The 15,745-nt window shown below is 41.0% G+C and overlaps 1 protein-coding gene across 2 annotated transcripts in view; it reads left to right on the forward strand.

Moving 5' to 3' along the window:
- The first annotated feature begins 375 nt into the window (after positions 1–375).
- Positions 376–15,745, forward strand: part of LOC139418542 (transmembrane protein 164-like) — a 49,910-nt gene continuing 34,540 nt past the window's right edge. The window contains exon 1 of one of the 2 annotated variants that reach the window (XM_071168092.1): positions 376–1,571. In XM_071168092.1, coding sequence (XP_071024193.1) covers positions 1,134–1,571 — 438 coding nt within the window. In that variant the 5' untranslated portion in view covers positions 376–1,133. The remainder of the gene's footprint in view (positions 1,572–15,745) is intronic. The other variant, XM_071168093.1, reaches the window with a different exon arrangement.

The following is a 15,745-nucleotide window of genomic DNA, read 5'->3' on the forward strand; positions in this document are numbered from 1 at the left end:
ATAATCGAATACGCCGATTGCTGAGGATACTGCGAAAGACACACCCTATGGCTACACCCAACATAGGTCCACTAAATTAAAGTGTCTCTAATTGTAAACTGAAATAATAATTCTAAACTTTATTTGAACAGCTTAATACATTGGTTTCTATCTCAAATTACATTTTTAAAACCTCAATGGTGTTTGCCTCTCTCTTACCTGACAGGGGAAACTGTTCCATAAATCTGGAACACTGTTGTAAATTCTTATTGAATGTATTTGTATATTTTTTACGCATCAGATAAAGAATATTGTACGTTTATAGGCATACAGTATGTGTACACATTAGGGTCTAGAATCAAGGGGTTAACTGAACGTTACTTGGAAAGAAGGCGGGGTTAAATGCAGCTATCCAATCCAGGAAGTAATTTAGTGTAGAGACAAATTGGAATGGTTCACGACTAACTGGATGTAAAGAGCTATACTGGTTTTGTGACCAAAGCTATAACATTATTTAATATAAAATATCGCTGCAGCAAGAACTGTATCTTGTGATGCACGTTAAATCACATATAGTTGTAATATAACCATTTAGTTAGATACAGTAGCTAGCTAACAGTCAGTAGCTACTTTCACACTTGTGCTGGATCGATGTTAAATAGTTCTGCTGGTTTGTGACACATCGTGCAACTGGGTGCTGAAAATTACCTCTCTTGGTGAGATATAGCATCGGAAGAACTACAGCTGGACGTTTTAGAAATTGTTTGACTATTTTTTTCCTACCGGTTAGCCAATATATTTGGCAAACGGATGTGGCTGCCACCTGCTAGCTAACGTTAGCAATTGCTTGCAGTTAGCTATTTTCCACTGCAAATTGGTGACATGGCCATGACATGCTGTTAGCTACTGTAATCACAGCTGTCATTTGAATGTCCACGTTTCCATGCCAATGAGAATTAGCTATAGTTTGCTAGAGACCCCCCACTCTGGAATTTGGTCTGGCACTGTTCGCCACCGAGTTCCCGTCCACGCAAGCTAGCTGATTTGTTGCTACTATTACTACTTGTCAAGAATAGGAGGCGGTGGCAGCTTTGGTGGATACATTTCTGCCTCAGCTTTATAGAGATCACTGCCGAGGTGAAATACTGCAGTTCATGTTTCGACAAGAAGTCAGTGTACTGTCTTTTATTCCGTCTTGTTCCTACCTTTTCCAACACGAGAAGAGGAATATGTCTAGATATAACATTTACAGTCTTTTAGACTGGTTGTATGGCGGCGTGGACCCAAAGTTTGAAGGCAACGGGGGCCCAGAATGTGCCGCCTTTCTTGCACCGCAACAACGTATCAGCGAGAGTTTTGTCATGGTTCTGATTTCCATCGTGGAAGTTGTCGTCGCATTGAGAAAAATCAACATTTGTAAAGAACTCAAAGAGATAGCGAAAGATGGGCCAAGGACGAAACAGGACAGTTTCGGCAAGAACCTGTTGCTGGTTGCTCTGTGTATGACGTTTGGAGTAGAGGTCGGATTCAAATTCGCCACCAAGACCGTAATATACCTACTGAATCCATGTCATGTTATGACCATGGTGCAGGTAAGTTCAAGTTTAAATTGTAACTTACATTTAAGTCATTTGGCAGACGTTGAATTTAAGATTGGCCTACCAGCACTACTTTTTTAGTGTTGAATGTGCATTGTGAATGTCTGTGTAGAGACCAATACTATGTACAAATATTATGCCCATTGTGTCCGTTTCAGCACATGATCCACTAAGTAAGCATTTTATCTGCCTTTCGGGTAAAACAGTTTTACCTTTCCATCGCGTCTAACATTAAATAGAAATGTTCTACCATGTTTACACTCAACTTCTAGGTTTAGCATACAGAGCTCACAATCTGGACTGGAGAACACTCACCCACTAGCTAATTGTATGCAGATTTATGAATATCTTTCATGTGGAAGAAAAGTAATAGAAATAGAGAAATTATTTGAGGATATCATGACTAGTGGTTTGTTCAGTCAGCCTCAGTCTGACTATAAGGTGTGTGTGTGTATATTGAACCACAGCCAACAACATTTGGAGAGCACTCAACACAGAGGGTGTTGAGGCAGGGCTCGTCTTGTAATGTCTTGCATGAGTTGTCTGATTTAATCACACTCAAATGAACTGAAAGGATCATGTTGAATCATGTAATATGCAATGTTATCAGTTTCAGATCATTGATCAGAAAAAGGGCATGTTAGGACAATACTGCAGTCATAAAGAAAGTCTGTTTTTTGGGCACTGAAGCCCAAGTCTAAACGTAAACACCCTTGTCTCATAGACTAGACGTAACATAGTAAATGTAAATCCAAGACACCCAAATTAGTATGATATTTTGTTTGGTATGGTTACTTAAAGTAAAAAATGAAAGGAGAATAGATGGGTGGGTATATAATGCGAACATCTAGCAACCCAACGGTTGCGTGTTTGAATCTCATAACAGACAACTTTAGCAATTTTGCTACTTTGCAACTACTTAGCATGTTAGCTAACCCTTCCCCTAACTCTAACCATAACCCCTTACCGATGTTCCTTAAAAAAAAAATGCATCACTGCGCAAATGTCAGGTCTGGTGAGTGCAAACTGGAGCATTGTTAAAGTTCTGTGCAACTTCTGGTGCACGTATACTGTGAACACTGAGGCTGCACCTGCTTTAAGTTAGTTATAACAGTGACCAAGTAGGCTACTGTGACTATTTGATCAAAATGTAGCCTGAGTTGCCTTCCATAAAAAAACAATGGGGAAAAAGCATCCCATAACATTTTTACACGGCTGTTCTATCATTCAGCCTACAGTAGCAGCCGATGTGTGGTGTACAATGTAGGCCTACATTCTATGAGACTTTTGGAGAAAAAAACATGTCGGGATTGGCATTAGACTGTTTATCCACTTGTCACAGAGAATCAGACAAACTATGCTACTGTCTGCCTATTGGCTACTTAGCTTATTCAAGCATGTCTCCAATACAACACTTCCCATTTAAGACAGGGAAAAAAGCTCTTTACCTGACTTGCTTTTCAAAGATGGCTAGAAATGTACACATTTTGTGCTCTTGTAGGAAGCAACCACTCCCCCATTGCTGACTAGAAATGAGCTATAACTGGGCTAATAACTCACTTACTAGCAACGAATATGAACAAATGTACACGTGACTATATGCAGCTCTTGCTTTGAGCTCAAAACAAGTATGTCTACTCGCGACATGCTGTAAACGCAGTCCAGTTCGAAGTAAACGACACAGATCCATATATGGCAATGGTCTATTTGCATGTAGGGATACTGCAGCTCGGATTGGTTATGGCGCACCGATATGTGAAAAGTATGGGCCTTAGTTTTGCCTATCAATGCATTAGAATCCTACTCCAATGCGCTCAGCCTACAAGAAAATCTGTTGCATAGTTCATTTTGATTCGGTATGCTGCATTGAAAGTGGCTAATATTGCATTGATTCGATCACAATTCGCACACTAGAAAGTTCAGTGATGTTCAATCTCGTGCTTCTCTGCACAGGCTGCTATTTCTTCTGCGTGGCAGGCCCTTAGAGTGAAGGGAACATTGCCTCTAACCCTAGCTAACGTTATCCACCTAGCTAACGTTAGCCACAACAAATTGGAATTCGCAACATATTATACGTTTTACAAATTCATAACATATTGTGCGAATTGTAATTTGTACATATCATATGAAATGGATGATGGACATCCACAAATAAATACATACCATGCGAAATGTAACATATCATACTAAATGGAGGAGGACAGATTTACATTTATTATGTTACGTTTACCCCTGAGTCCAGGTTGACGGAAAGTGTGGTACGAACTTGTTGCATGTACACATTTCTTTCATGTTTTTTTAATAGGCGTTGTACCTCCTCCAGTGTTTAAAAATAAATAAATAAATAGCTACATCAAATGAAGTCGGTGCAGTCTAATCTTTTACATTAACACATCTGATTAAATGCCATCAACAGTCATATCTCTGCAATCAGTCACTCTGTTGACTGCTGTATATGCAAACACCTTTTCACAGGCTGCCAAGTGTTTGACCGTTTATCTAGCTTGTTTGCACTTACTCCTTATTTACCAGACAAATATTGGTTAAGACATAGTTCTCCCCAGCTCCTTTAAATCTGCTTGCTCGATTTCTTTATCTTTGATGCTTTTATCAATAGATGATGAATATTATGAAGTTACTAACTCATGATATATGGCTGGCTTTTGTATTTGGTGTAAGGCTGGGTGATATGGCCAAAATATCATATCAAAATAATTTAGATTAACATTTTTTGGGGGGGATTAATAAAAGTTCTAAATATCCTTTACGAGTAGGTCATGACCCTAGGGTGGCAACCAATGTTTCCTCTAAGCTGCATGCGTGCGTGTGCAGTAGCCCCAAGACTGCCGTGCAGTAGCCCCAAGACTGCCGTGCAGTAGCCCCAAGACTGCCGTGCAGTAGCCCCAAGAATGCCGTGCAGTAGCCCCAAGAATGCCGTGCAGTAGCCCCAAGACTGCCGTGCATAAGAAATATCAGCCCACGGAGAGAAGCACGAGGTTGAACTTCACTAAACTTTCTAGAGTTTTCCCTGTTAACACTCAACGTTTCTCTTTACTGTGGCAATTGTGATTGAATCAATGCCATATTAGCCACTTTCAACGCAGCATACCCGAAACAAAACGAACAATGCAAGAGATTTTGTTGTAGATAAAACGCTTCCGATTAGGATTGTATTGCCTATATGCAAGTAGACCATTGCCGTATATGGATCTGTGCCATTTTACGTTGAACTGGACTGTGTTTACAGCATGAGCAGTCGTGAGTAGATGCGCTTGTTATGAAATCAAAGAGAGAGCTGCATGTAGCCACGCGTGTACATTTGTTCATATTCGTTGCTAGTAAGTGAGTTATTAGCTCAGTTATAGATCATTTGTAGTCAGCAATAGGGGAGTGATTGCTTCCTGCAAAAGCACTAACGTATACATTTCTAGACATTTTAGAAAAGCAAGTCAAGCTTTTTTTTTGTCTTAAAGGGGCAGTGTTATATTTTGAGACAGGCTTGAATAAGCTAAGTAGCCAATAGGCAAAGGGTAGCATAATTTGTCTGATTCTCTGTAATAATGATATGGGAATAATAATGCAGTTTATTTTGAAAAGTGGTTTCTTGCATCAAACAACACAACATTTTCAGTCAACTCCCTGTCTGAAGGACAAGTGGATAAACAGGTTAATGTCAAGCCCTGCATGTTTTTTTTTCAAAGTGTCATGGAATGTAGGCCTACATTGAACATCACACATTGGCTGCTTCTGTAGGCTGAATGATGTAACAGCTATTTCCATGTTAAAATGCTACAGGCTGCATTTTCTCCATTGTTTTTGATGGTAGGCTACTCTTGTATGATCAAATAGCCAAAGTACCCTACTTGGTCACTGTTAACTGGAACTTAAAGTGGGTAAAGCCTGTGTTCAGAGTAAACACGCTGGAAGTTGCACAGAATTTTCACAATGTCTAAGTTTGCACTCGGCAGACTAGAAATTTGCTCAATGCTGAAAAAAAGGCTTTGTTAATTAGTGAACTGTTTGAATCGTGGAAATATAATTATTCTATTGCAGAATGTGACCGACCGGCTCGTTTTGATCTTAGGAGCAAAATTGGAAATTGTGTTTTTTACATTGGATAGAAGTAGAGACTTCTAGTAGAGCTAGAAAGTTGAGGAACAATGGGAAAGTAATTCTGCTTTGAAAGTTGATAAACTTGTAACCTCACTTGAAAAAAGGGTTGATTCCAGCTTTCTTTCCTAACAACAGCTGTCAAGCACCCAAGCTAACATTGACCAGCTTACAAGCTACTTCCAGACACAAATGAGAGAACTTACTCTGACCATTATACCTGCCCTAGTAGAGCTGGTTAGACTGTTTTTATGCTATCCACAGTGTTGGTGTCTGCAACTGTGCTGCTGGCAACAATTTGTTTTTTTGCCAAGTTTACTGACACCGTCTGTAATCAACGGGTGTTGAGCTTTTGTAAATTCATGAGTTATTCTGTGCTCTGGCACACTCAGGTAAGTGCTCTGAAATCGGAGTAGATAGATGTAGCTGGTAAATTCACTCTGGCTATCAACAGTTTTCGCAGTGACATTAACATTCTATTGAAATGGTTACTTGCATAGAGTAGTCTTTTGTTAAGACATGTAGCTAGCTAGCTAAACAATGAATCATAATCCCAACTCATGACATTACTACCCTGCTTGAGCTAACCAACCCGGTTCAATGTTAGCTAGCTAACATTAGGCTTTAACTAGCAAAGAAAATGGCTCAGATTTATTTTTTCATTTTTATTTCACCTTTATTTAACCAGGTAGGCCAGTTGAGAACAAGTTCTCATTTACAACTGTGGCCTGGCCAAGATAAAGCAAAGCAGTGCGACTAAAACAACAACAGAGTTACACATAAACAAACGTACAGTCAATAACACATTAGGAAAGAAAAATAGAGGTGAGGTGTGTACAGGTACAGTGATCGGTAAGCTGCTCTGACAGCTAATGTTTTAGATACAAATAATATTACTACACAGATCATACACGTAACATTAGCTAGCTAGCTAACACTACACTAACTTGAAATGAAAATGACTTTCTGACTAAATTAGAAATGTGAAATATCTGATACTTTAGCTGGCTGAACTCTTACCTGTATACATGGGTGGATGCTTCTCCCTCTTCGTCACGGATGCCATGGTTGCCCTTAGTTTGAAGATGTAATCCAGAGACGGGTGTTTTCTCCATCACCTTAGCTATCATATTCTAATTTCACTGATTTCAAAACTCGGTCCTCCAGAAAGTGGAGAGCAACACTTATGCAGTTCTACTATAATATATGTATTTATTTTAAAATATATATTAGACAGGATTACCTACCTGACCAGCTAAATGGAGAGAAGCGTGCTACATGGCAGACCAATCTGAACTCATCTCATGGCATGTCCAGCCCACTTATTATTTCAGCCAATCATGGCTAGTGGAAGGTTGCTTTCTTTTTCTGTGGCTAAACCAACTAGGCTCATAATTCTATTCATATTTACAGATGGCATACACATTTGTTATTTAGGCACATGAAAGTTCACATGTTCCAGAAGGCATTTCTGTCAAAAAAGGTTTACTTTCAAATTGCTTTCCTGTGAAGTAGTGACACGCGACATACGCCTAGTTTCCTGAAACAAGTCACACATAGTGGGCAGCACCTTGAATGCATTGTTGTTTGACATAACAAATCAATAAGCCAAGGAGGAATTATTGACGGGGTAAGAACCAAAGGGTTGGTCAATGTTTCCAGGGAAACCTAATTAGATGTTTCGTTCCATGTTTTCTTACCTCATGTAGCTAGCCAGCTAGCTAAACTATTCATGTTTCACCTATTCCTCTCTGATTTAAGATACAATTGCACAAACAATATGATTATCTAGGCCTACAGTAGTACAATCTAAGTTTGCTCTGACTCTTTGTACATTTAGCAAGCTAGCTAACTAGTGATTAGCATTAGTGGATAAGGCAAACTAGCAAAGATTAAGGAACACAAACTAATAGTGTAATTGTAGAAGGCTTGTGGAAAGCAGTATCGTTTTCACCAACATATTTTTGCATCCGTTTGACCATGCAGACTTCAGAGTGAATGGCAAGAAAATGTGTAACTCCATGGTTATGCAACTGCTCTCTCCTTGAGGGGCAGGGCTTGGTGTGGTATGCAGCCTGAGTTACGCCTGAGTTGCGTATCACACTTAACAAACCAAACATTGAAAAAACGTTATAGAAGGAAGTAAAAACCCAAACCGGTCCATGCATCAATACTGGTGTATAGTAAAATAGAGTATACTGCCCAGCTCTAAGGTGGTTAGCTAGACTACCTGTGTTGCTGCTTCCTTGACACATGTGCAACTTCAGACTGAAGATGGGATAGAGTTGGGTCGGAGGGTTGTTGATGTAGCCGCTCCTCACTGTCTTTCTGCCTCTCTGCTGCAGGTATCAGCCAACCAGACCAAATATTGACGATGAAGGCTCAATCAAGTGTTAATCAAATCTTATACTGCTGTGGCAGTATTGTTAATATGTAAACTAGGTAGCTAGACACACACACACACACACACACACACTTGACTGGTGACCGGGCGTGCACAATCTTCGACCAGGGCAGACTGGGAAACAGGCACAAACGGGAGCATGCTATCTCCGTACAGGGCAGATCAACAGGCGCAACCAACGGACAGGGGTGTGAGTTTTTAACAACGTCATGATGACTTGCGGGCAGTGGGTTCCGAACAAGTGACAACAATGACAAAAAATGTATTAAGTTGTTATTTTGGGGAACATTATACCACCACCCAAAAGGGCACTTTGGAGACGGGAAGGGAAAGGAGGCATGTGCTCTGCACAGGCAGAGCCCAAACTGTGTGTACGTGCGTGCCTTATGGCTATATATGAATAATTTTAAACCCCCAAAAAGGATGTACCAATGGGTGAGTGACTTTAGGATATACATAAGGTTATCCTTGAAAGTTGAGGGCCTGATGCAAAGTGCACATTGAATTCATGTGATACCGATTGCCTAAACCTGTCTCATAACTATGACTAGGGTTGCAAAATTACTGGAACTTTCAATAAATTCCCCCGGTGTCCGGAAATCCCGGTTAGAGGTAGTGAGGATTCAGGATGGAATAAGCAGGAAATCCGTAAACGTCAGACCAGGATTTTTGTAAAACCAGTGCATTTATTGAAAGTTCCTGGAATGTTGCAACCCTAATTATACCTTCTTGACCTTTGTGCTGTTGTCTGTGCCCAATAATGTTTGTACCATGTTTTGTGCTGCTCCCGTGTTGTGTTGCTGCCTTGCTATGTTGTCTTATGTTATGTTGTCTCTCTTGTCGTGATGTGTGTGTTGTCCTACATTAGTTTATTTTTAAATCTCAGCCCCCGTCTCCGCAGGAGGTCTTTTGCCTTTTGGTAGGCCGTCGTTGTAAATGAGAATTTGTTCTTAACTGACTTGCTTTTATTTTTAGTAAGTCATTTTATTTATTTAACTATCTTATAACTCAGTCAGATTTAATTTTATTGGTGGCGGGAAAGGGCTTCTATACCCATTACAACCCATGGCTGAAAATAGTGTGGTTTATTCTAATGCTTACCCAATAAAAATGCACTAAATCATAGATTTGGAAAGTATACCTGGGTATTTGGAAAAAGCCACAGGATTATTTTTCAATACAGTCAACTATTTATTTGAAGTTTTTAAACAAATGTGAACATTAGTTTTGTGTTCTTTTGTGTTCTTCATTTAACCTGTAACATTTTTCATTATGAAATTTACCGGTAATCCCCAGTCAAGTGGTTTTTGTTTACAAGCACACAACAACGAGACCGGAGCCTTGTTAGTCACTCACTGTGATCTGATTACAATATGGAATTCACAACTAAATGTTTGCCTGCTAGATTTCTTTGAACTATTAAGTTAACTGTCTAAAATGTGCTAAATGCTCTGGAGTTGTGCATTTGGTTTTCAAATTTAGTAGTTAGTTTGCTGTCTAGCTACCCTGTTAGCTTCTTATAAAATACAGCATTGGCTTAGTTTCAGCAGACAATCCTCTCCTGGATCAAAAGCCTTGCTGTCTAATATTTATTTTGTGCATACAGCAAACTGTGAGTAGTATTTTTTTAATTACTTGTATAGTTTAGGTCAGACACTAATGTTTGCAATGTGCTTGTTAGCATTTAGTTAGCATTCTCTGTGGTTTTACATGTACTTGTTAGCATTGCTAACCTTTTGAATTAGAGTACCCTTTGTTCAGTGCCGGTATTACCGAATATCCCGGTATGACTATCTGGATACCTACAGATCGCCTACTAAATCACTGATTTGGCACATCATTGCGCACATGTTAGGGTAACACATTCGGTAAATATATTGAGCCTACAAGTAGCAAAATAGAACTCGATTGATTGAACATGAAATGTATTTCAATATGATTGAAATAGGCCTATAGCCTACTATTTTATATATATTTTTTATTTAAGCATCTTTTTAGGCTATACATTGCTTGTTTATATCAATTGCGAAGACATTGGAAACTTTTGCATTAGTAGTCGGAAGTTATCAGCGGTCACAGACAGAATCACATGGTTTATCTATGTTTCCAGGAGATCTATAAAGTAACGCAGAAGGGCAAAGCATCTAACAACACACTTAGCTGTTCTAGATTAGGTTTTCAAGTTATTAACTATGTTTTTGGGAACCTCTTGGAAACTAGACGATGATCCTACAAAGGTTCTAACGATGAACTTAGCTTTAAGATGATTTTGAGAAACCGGGCCCAGAGGTTTAGAATTACAGGTCTGTTCTGTGGCCCCTCATCAGCATCCGTCTGGCATCTGGTCAGTCTGTGGACAAAGATGAGCTGCTGCTGTGACCATTATTTTGGAGTTAGTTGGGGGTTTTACATGCAAAGGAACAATGGATATTTCTGTGTTGTAGTATGCTGTAGAATAAATGCCGCAACAACAAAATGTATGTTTTCATTAAGGGTGGGGAGGTGGGCTCCATGGTTGAACTGTATATACTGTAGTTAGTGACTTGCCTAGTTAAATAAAGGTTAAATAAAAGCCGTCACTTATGAGCTATGCAGAGGTGAGTGCCAGAGAGGTCTATGGGGTTAGGTACCTACACCCAGGGCAACTGAGTTCCAGTGTTGTCAGTATGAGAGTGGGACAGTGCCAGTCAAGAAGACCGATGACAAACTAATTTAGGCAATGGCTCTTCTATCAATTTGCGTTTGTGTCAAATGATTGCTAAATCACTCAGTGAATCAACCTACAATGTAAAAGCTGGTGGTAATATCAAACAGGAATACCTTGGTCAGTTTTCTGGCCGGCTCAAACAACTGAACCTTGTATGTAGCTTAAGCGTCCCTTGTAACCTAGAGGCTTCTAGATCTTGTAAGTGTGCCACCTGGACATTGATCTGTTTGGATTGCATTCTGCATTTTCATCTCAGGCTTCCCATTGTTACACACTGCCGTCTCACTGGAACCAAAGCACAGTGTGCAGTCGTGCACTCAAATAACTAATGCTTTGTCCTGTCATTATCACATTAAATAGCACCCAAAATGATATCCCTGGAAAGAGAATTGTCCCATCATGTGTATGTCCCAGGATGTTGGATTGAATATGAGCTGAACCAGTCTCTGGAGATTGATTATCCTGGTTTAGAAGAATGTAGGCTTCTTTAATTGGTGTTGGGGGAGAATGGGCCAGCTGTGGTATTCATAAGGGTCTATTGTACTGAACAACACAACTAAGTAGATGACAACATGGCTCACCATGCCATAGCACCCAGCAGAGAACAGGAAATATATGACCGCAGGGCTTAGCATGGGGCCTCTGGTTCCTTCGCTTGGTGCTGCACATTCCGTTACCTGCCTGGACATGCAAATAAGAATGCGCCAAGCCTTCCATACCTTGGCCAAAACATGTTTATGTTGTTAGATACCCAGTGGTGTGTGTTCATGGATGTCAAGGGAAGCCAGGCTTCCCCAAAAAATGTACGAAAAAAATTATACATTCATTTGCATCTTTCGTCTCTTTGTTTACATACATTCAGCCTCTTGCAAATTGAAGGAAATGTATCTCACCAAAGAAAGCAACTGAGCGAGCTCAGCTGTGAAGGGTCCTGGCGCACCAAAAAAAGTGTCAAGAAAACATCAGACTGATCACATCAGAAGCCTAATGTCATTGACGAAAAGCAACTTGGATTGTTTCATTTCATTGTGTTGTCTAGCTAGCTAAAATTGTCCTTTTCCTAAATTAGCCATGGATGAAGATAAGGATTTGGACTTGTGGTTTTGCTTAATTCTTCGTACTGGCCAATGATTCTGATCCAACCATAAATTAATACATTGTGCCCCTGGCCTGAGAGGATGGAAGTTCAATATGTAGCTAGATGTCATTGGAAATAAACATGTGTTCTTAAGTAACTGACTTGCCTGCCTAGTTAAATAAAATTAAAATGTAGAAGTCTAATGTTAACTAGCTAGCCTGGTGCATCGTTGTCCATGAAAGTAAGTTAGGCAAGCGAGCAAGCATTTTAGCCAGGTAGACTAGGACAACATAAACGAAAAGTGTGTACTGTATGACAGTTTAGGCAACATGAAAGAGGAGGATGGCATTACTCCTCTACAAGTAGGGTGAGTCCACATGTTGTTTGTTTCTACTTGCACACAGAAATCAGTACCATGGACAGCCACAATATATTTAGCTTGACTGGGCTAAATCGTTTTTGGTATCTTTTAGTTGTCACTGTATTAGACTTGTCATAGGTGAGTAGATGTTGAAATGGTGCTGGAAGAGTGGAGGCCGCTCCTGTTTTCTTTGCGATTTGCGGTAATTCTCTGTGGTTCTAAATCAATCGTTTAGTGGTCCGAAATTGTCGGACACATTTACCTTGCTTCGCCATGCTGTAGGCCATGTAACTGTTTGGACTTCACTGGACAGATGTTGCTCTACGGTTTTGTAATGAAACAAAGGTGTGGTTGAATTTATTTTGCCACTGATGACTTGTCTTGACCAACAGCTCAGCCGCAAAGTGGTAGGTGAAGGGAAGTCTTAACGCAACAGCATGCAATGACATTCTAGACGATTCTGTGCTTCCAACTTTGTGGCAACAATGCCCCTGTGCACAAAGCAAAGTCCATACAGAAAAGGTTTGTTGATCAGTGTGGAAGAACTTGACTGCCCTGACCGCAAACCCATCAAACACCTTTGGGATGAATTGCAGCGCCAACTGCGAGCCAGATCTAATTGCCCAACATCAGTGCCCAACCTCACTCATGCTCTTGTGGCTGAATGGAAGCCGCAGCAATGTTCCAACATTAGTGGAAAGCCTTCCCAGAAGAGTGGAGGCTGTTATAGCAACAAGGGGGGACCAACTGTATTTTAATGCCCGTGATTTTGGAATGAGATGTTTGACGAGCAGGTGTCCACATACTTTTGGTCATGTAGTGCATCTTATAATGGCTTTCTGCCAGAAGTCCAGTTGCCATTTTTCCCCCATGTACTTCCTACTAGTGTTTAATTTCCCTTGTATTCTCCCCTGTGCTCAGTGTACACGTGTTGCTCTTTCTTCAGAAAAGCATGCATCACAACTTTGTATATTAGCACAATTTCTCTTGTTTACTTTCGCTTGTAAATATACACACTCACCAAAAATGACATTCATTAGCTGTTAGCTATGCTTGTATAACTTTGAGCTGAATGTGCCTGTCTTTGCAATTAGTTTATGTTCATTTTCGGTCATTAGCATTTAGCTAACAGCATCTGTGATTTTGTAATTAATTTGTACCAGAATTCTAAAATAATTTGCAGAGGTCCAATGGTCTTTTCTTGCATTTTTAGCACCCACTCGTGTGCTATGTCGGTAATACCGTCAGTCCAGGGATGAGGACACTATGATGATCTGGATACCTACCGCCCAAGCCAAGCAAAATCCTAACTTACCCTCCCCTCTGTTTAAAAAACAACAACATTTGGCCCTTTTCTCCAGCAATTTGGATTTGAGATCAAATGTTTCATGAGGCTACAGGACAGAATTTCACCTTTTAGAGGGTATTTGAGTGAGAATAGTAGAATACATTCTAGTAGTAGAATACATTCTAGTAGTAGAATACATTCTAGTAGTAGAATACATTCTAGTTTTTGTCTAGTGACTGATAGTCACTCAATCAGCTAACAATTTGTAGATTGGTAGTTAGCCTAGCCAGTTAGCCTAGCCATCTAAACTTGTAGTAATCGTGGCCGAATGCTGACTGGGCTCGCAGTGCACATGCCCAGGGCCCTGACCCCCAGGGGGTCACCATTGATTTGGTTAGTAATTCTCACTTGGATGTCATATTAACATGGCATACTCTGTAGTAAAACCTTTTAAAATTGCTGGAAATTAGCTTTTAAACTGCCACATTTTCTCTCTGCCCAGTGGCAAAATGTGTAGAATCGCAGGAAATTTACATAAAATGTATATTTTATTTTTCTCTCCGACATCAAGAAAGGGGGTCATTCAAATGTTTTGCTGCAAATCTTGGTTACGGCTAGAGCGGGCACTATCTTAAAATGGGGGGGACTGGATATAAACTCAGCAAAAAAAGAAATGGCCCCTTTTCAGGACCCTGTCTTTCAAAGATAATTTGTAAAAATCCAAATAACTTCACAGATCTTCATTGTAAAGGGTTTAAACAATGTTTCCCATGCTTGTTCAATGAACCATAAACAGTTAATGAACTTGCACCTGTGGAACGGTCGTTAAGACACTAACAGCTTACAGACAGTAGGCAATTAAGGTCACAGTTATGAAAACAGGACACTGAAGAGACCTTTCTACTGACTTTGAAAAACACCAAAAGAAAGATGCACAGAGTTACTGCTCATATGCGTGAACGTGCCTTCGGCATGCTGCAAGGAGGCTTGAGGACTGCAAATGTGGCCAGGGCAATGAATTGCAATGTCCGTACTGTGTGACGCCTCGCAGTGGCAGACAACGTGTAACAACACCTGCACAGAATCGGTACATCCGAACATCACACCTGCAGGACAGGTACAGGATGGCAACAACAACTGCCCGAGTTACACAAGGAATGCACAATCCCTCCATCAGTGCTCAGACTGTCCGCAATAGGCTGAGAGCGGCTGGACTGAGGGCTTGTAGGCCTGTTGTAAGGCAGGTCCTCACCAGACATCACTGGCAACAATGTTGCCTATGGGCACAAACCCACCGGTTTTGTCTCACCAGGGGTGATGGTCGGATTCGCGTTTATCGTCGAAGGAATGAGCGTTACACCGAGGCCTGTACTCTGGAGCGGAATCAATTTGGAGGTGGAGGGTCCGTCATGGTCTGTGGCGGTGTGTCACAGCATCATCGGACTGAGCTTGTTGTCATTGCAGGCAATCTCAGCACTGTGCGTTACAGGGAAGACATCCTCCCTTGTGGTACCCTTCCTGCAGGCTCATCCTGACATGACCCTCCAGCATGACAATGCCACCAGCCATACAGCTCATTCTGTGAGTGATTTCCTTCAGGAGTCTTATGGCTTTGGGGTAAAAACTGTTGAGAAGCCTTTTTGTCCTAGACTTGGCACTCCGGTACCTCTTGCCATGCGGTAGTAGAGAGAACAGCCTGTGTCTGGAGTCTTTGACAATTTTTAGGACCTTTCTCTGACACCGCCTGGTGTAAGAGGTCCTGGATGGCAGGCAATCATCTCCTTAGTCTTGGTTACGTTGAGGGATAGGTTGTTATTCTGGCACCAGCCTGACCTCCTCCCTATAGGCTGTCTCGTCGTTGTCGGTGATCAGGCCTACCACTGTTGTGTTGTCTGCAAACTTAATGATGGTGTTGGAGTTGTGCCTGGCCATGCAGCCGTGGGTGAACACAGAGTACAGGAGGGGACTGAGCACGCACCCCTGGGGAGCTCTAGAGTTGAGGATCAGCGTGTCAGATCTGTTGCTACCTACCCTCACCATCTGGGGGCGGCCCGTCAGGAAGCGCAATGCTTGAAGCACAGTGAAGAGCTGCTGGCAAATGACTTAATTATAATATAACACACAGAAATACGAGCCTTGGGTCATTTAATATGGTCGAATCCGGAAACCATCATCTCGAAAACAAGACTTTCATTCTTTCAGTGAAATACTGAACCGTTC

Source organism: Oncorhynchus clarkii, chromosome 10 (assembly GCF_045791955.1).
Source record: "Oncorhynchus clarkii lewisi isolate Uvic-CL-2024 chromosome 10, UVic_Ocla_1.0, whole genome shotgun sequence".
In the NCBI taxonomy this organism is placed as follows: domain Eukaryota; kingdom Metazoa; phylum Chordata; class Actinopteri; order Salmoniformes; family Salmonidae; genus Oncorhynchus; species Oncorhynchus clarkii.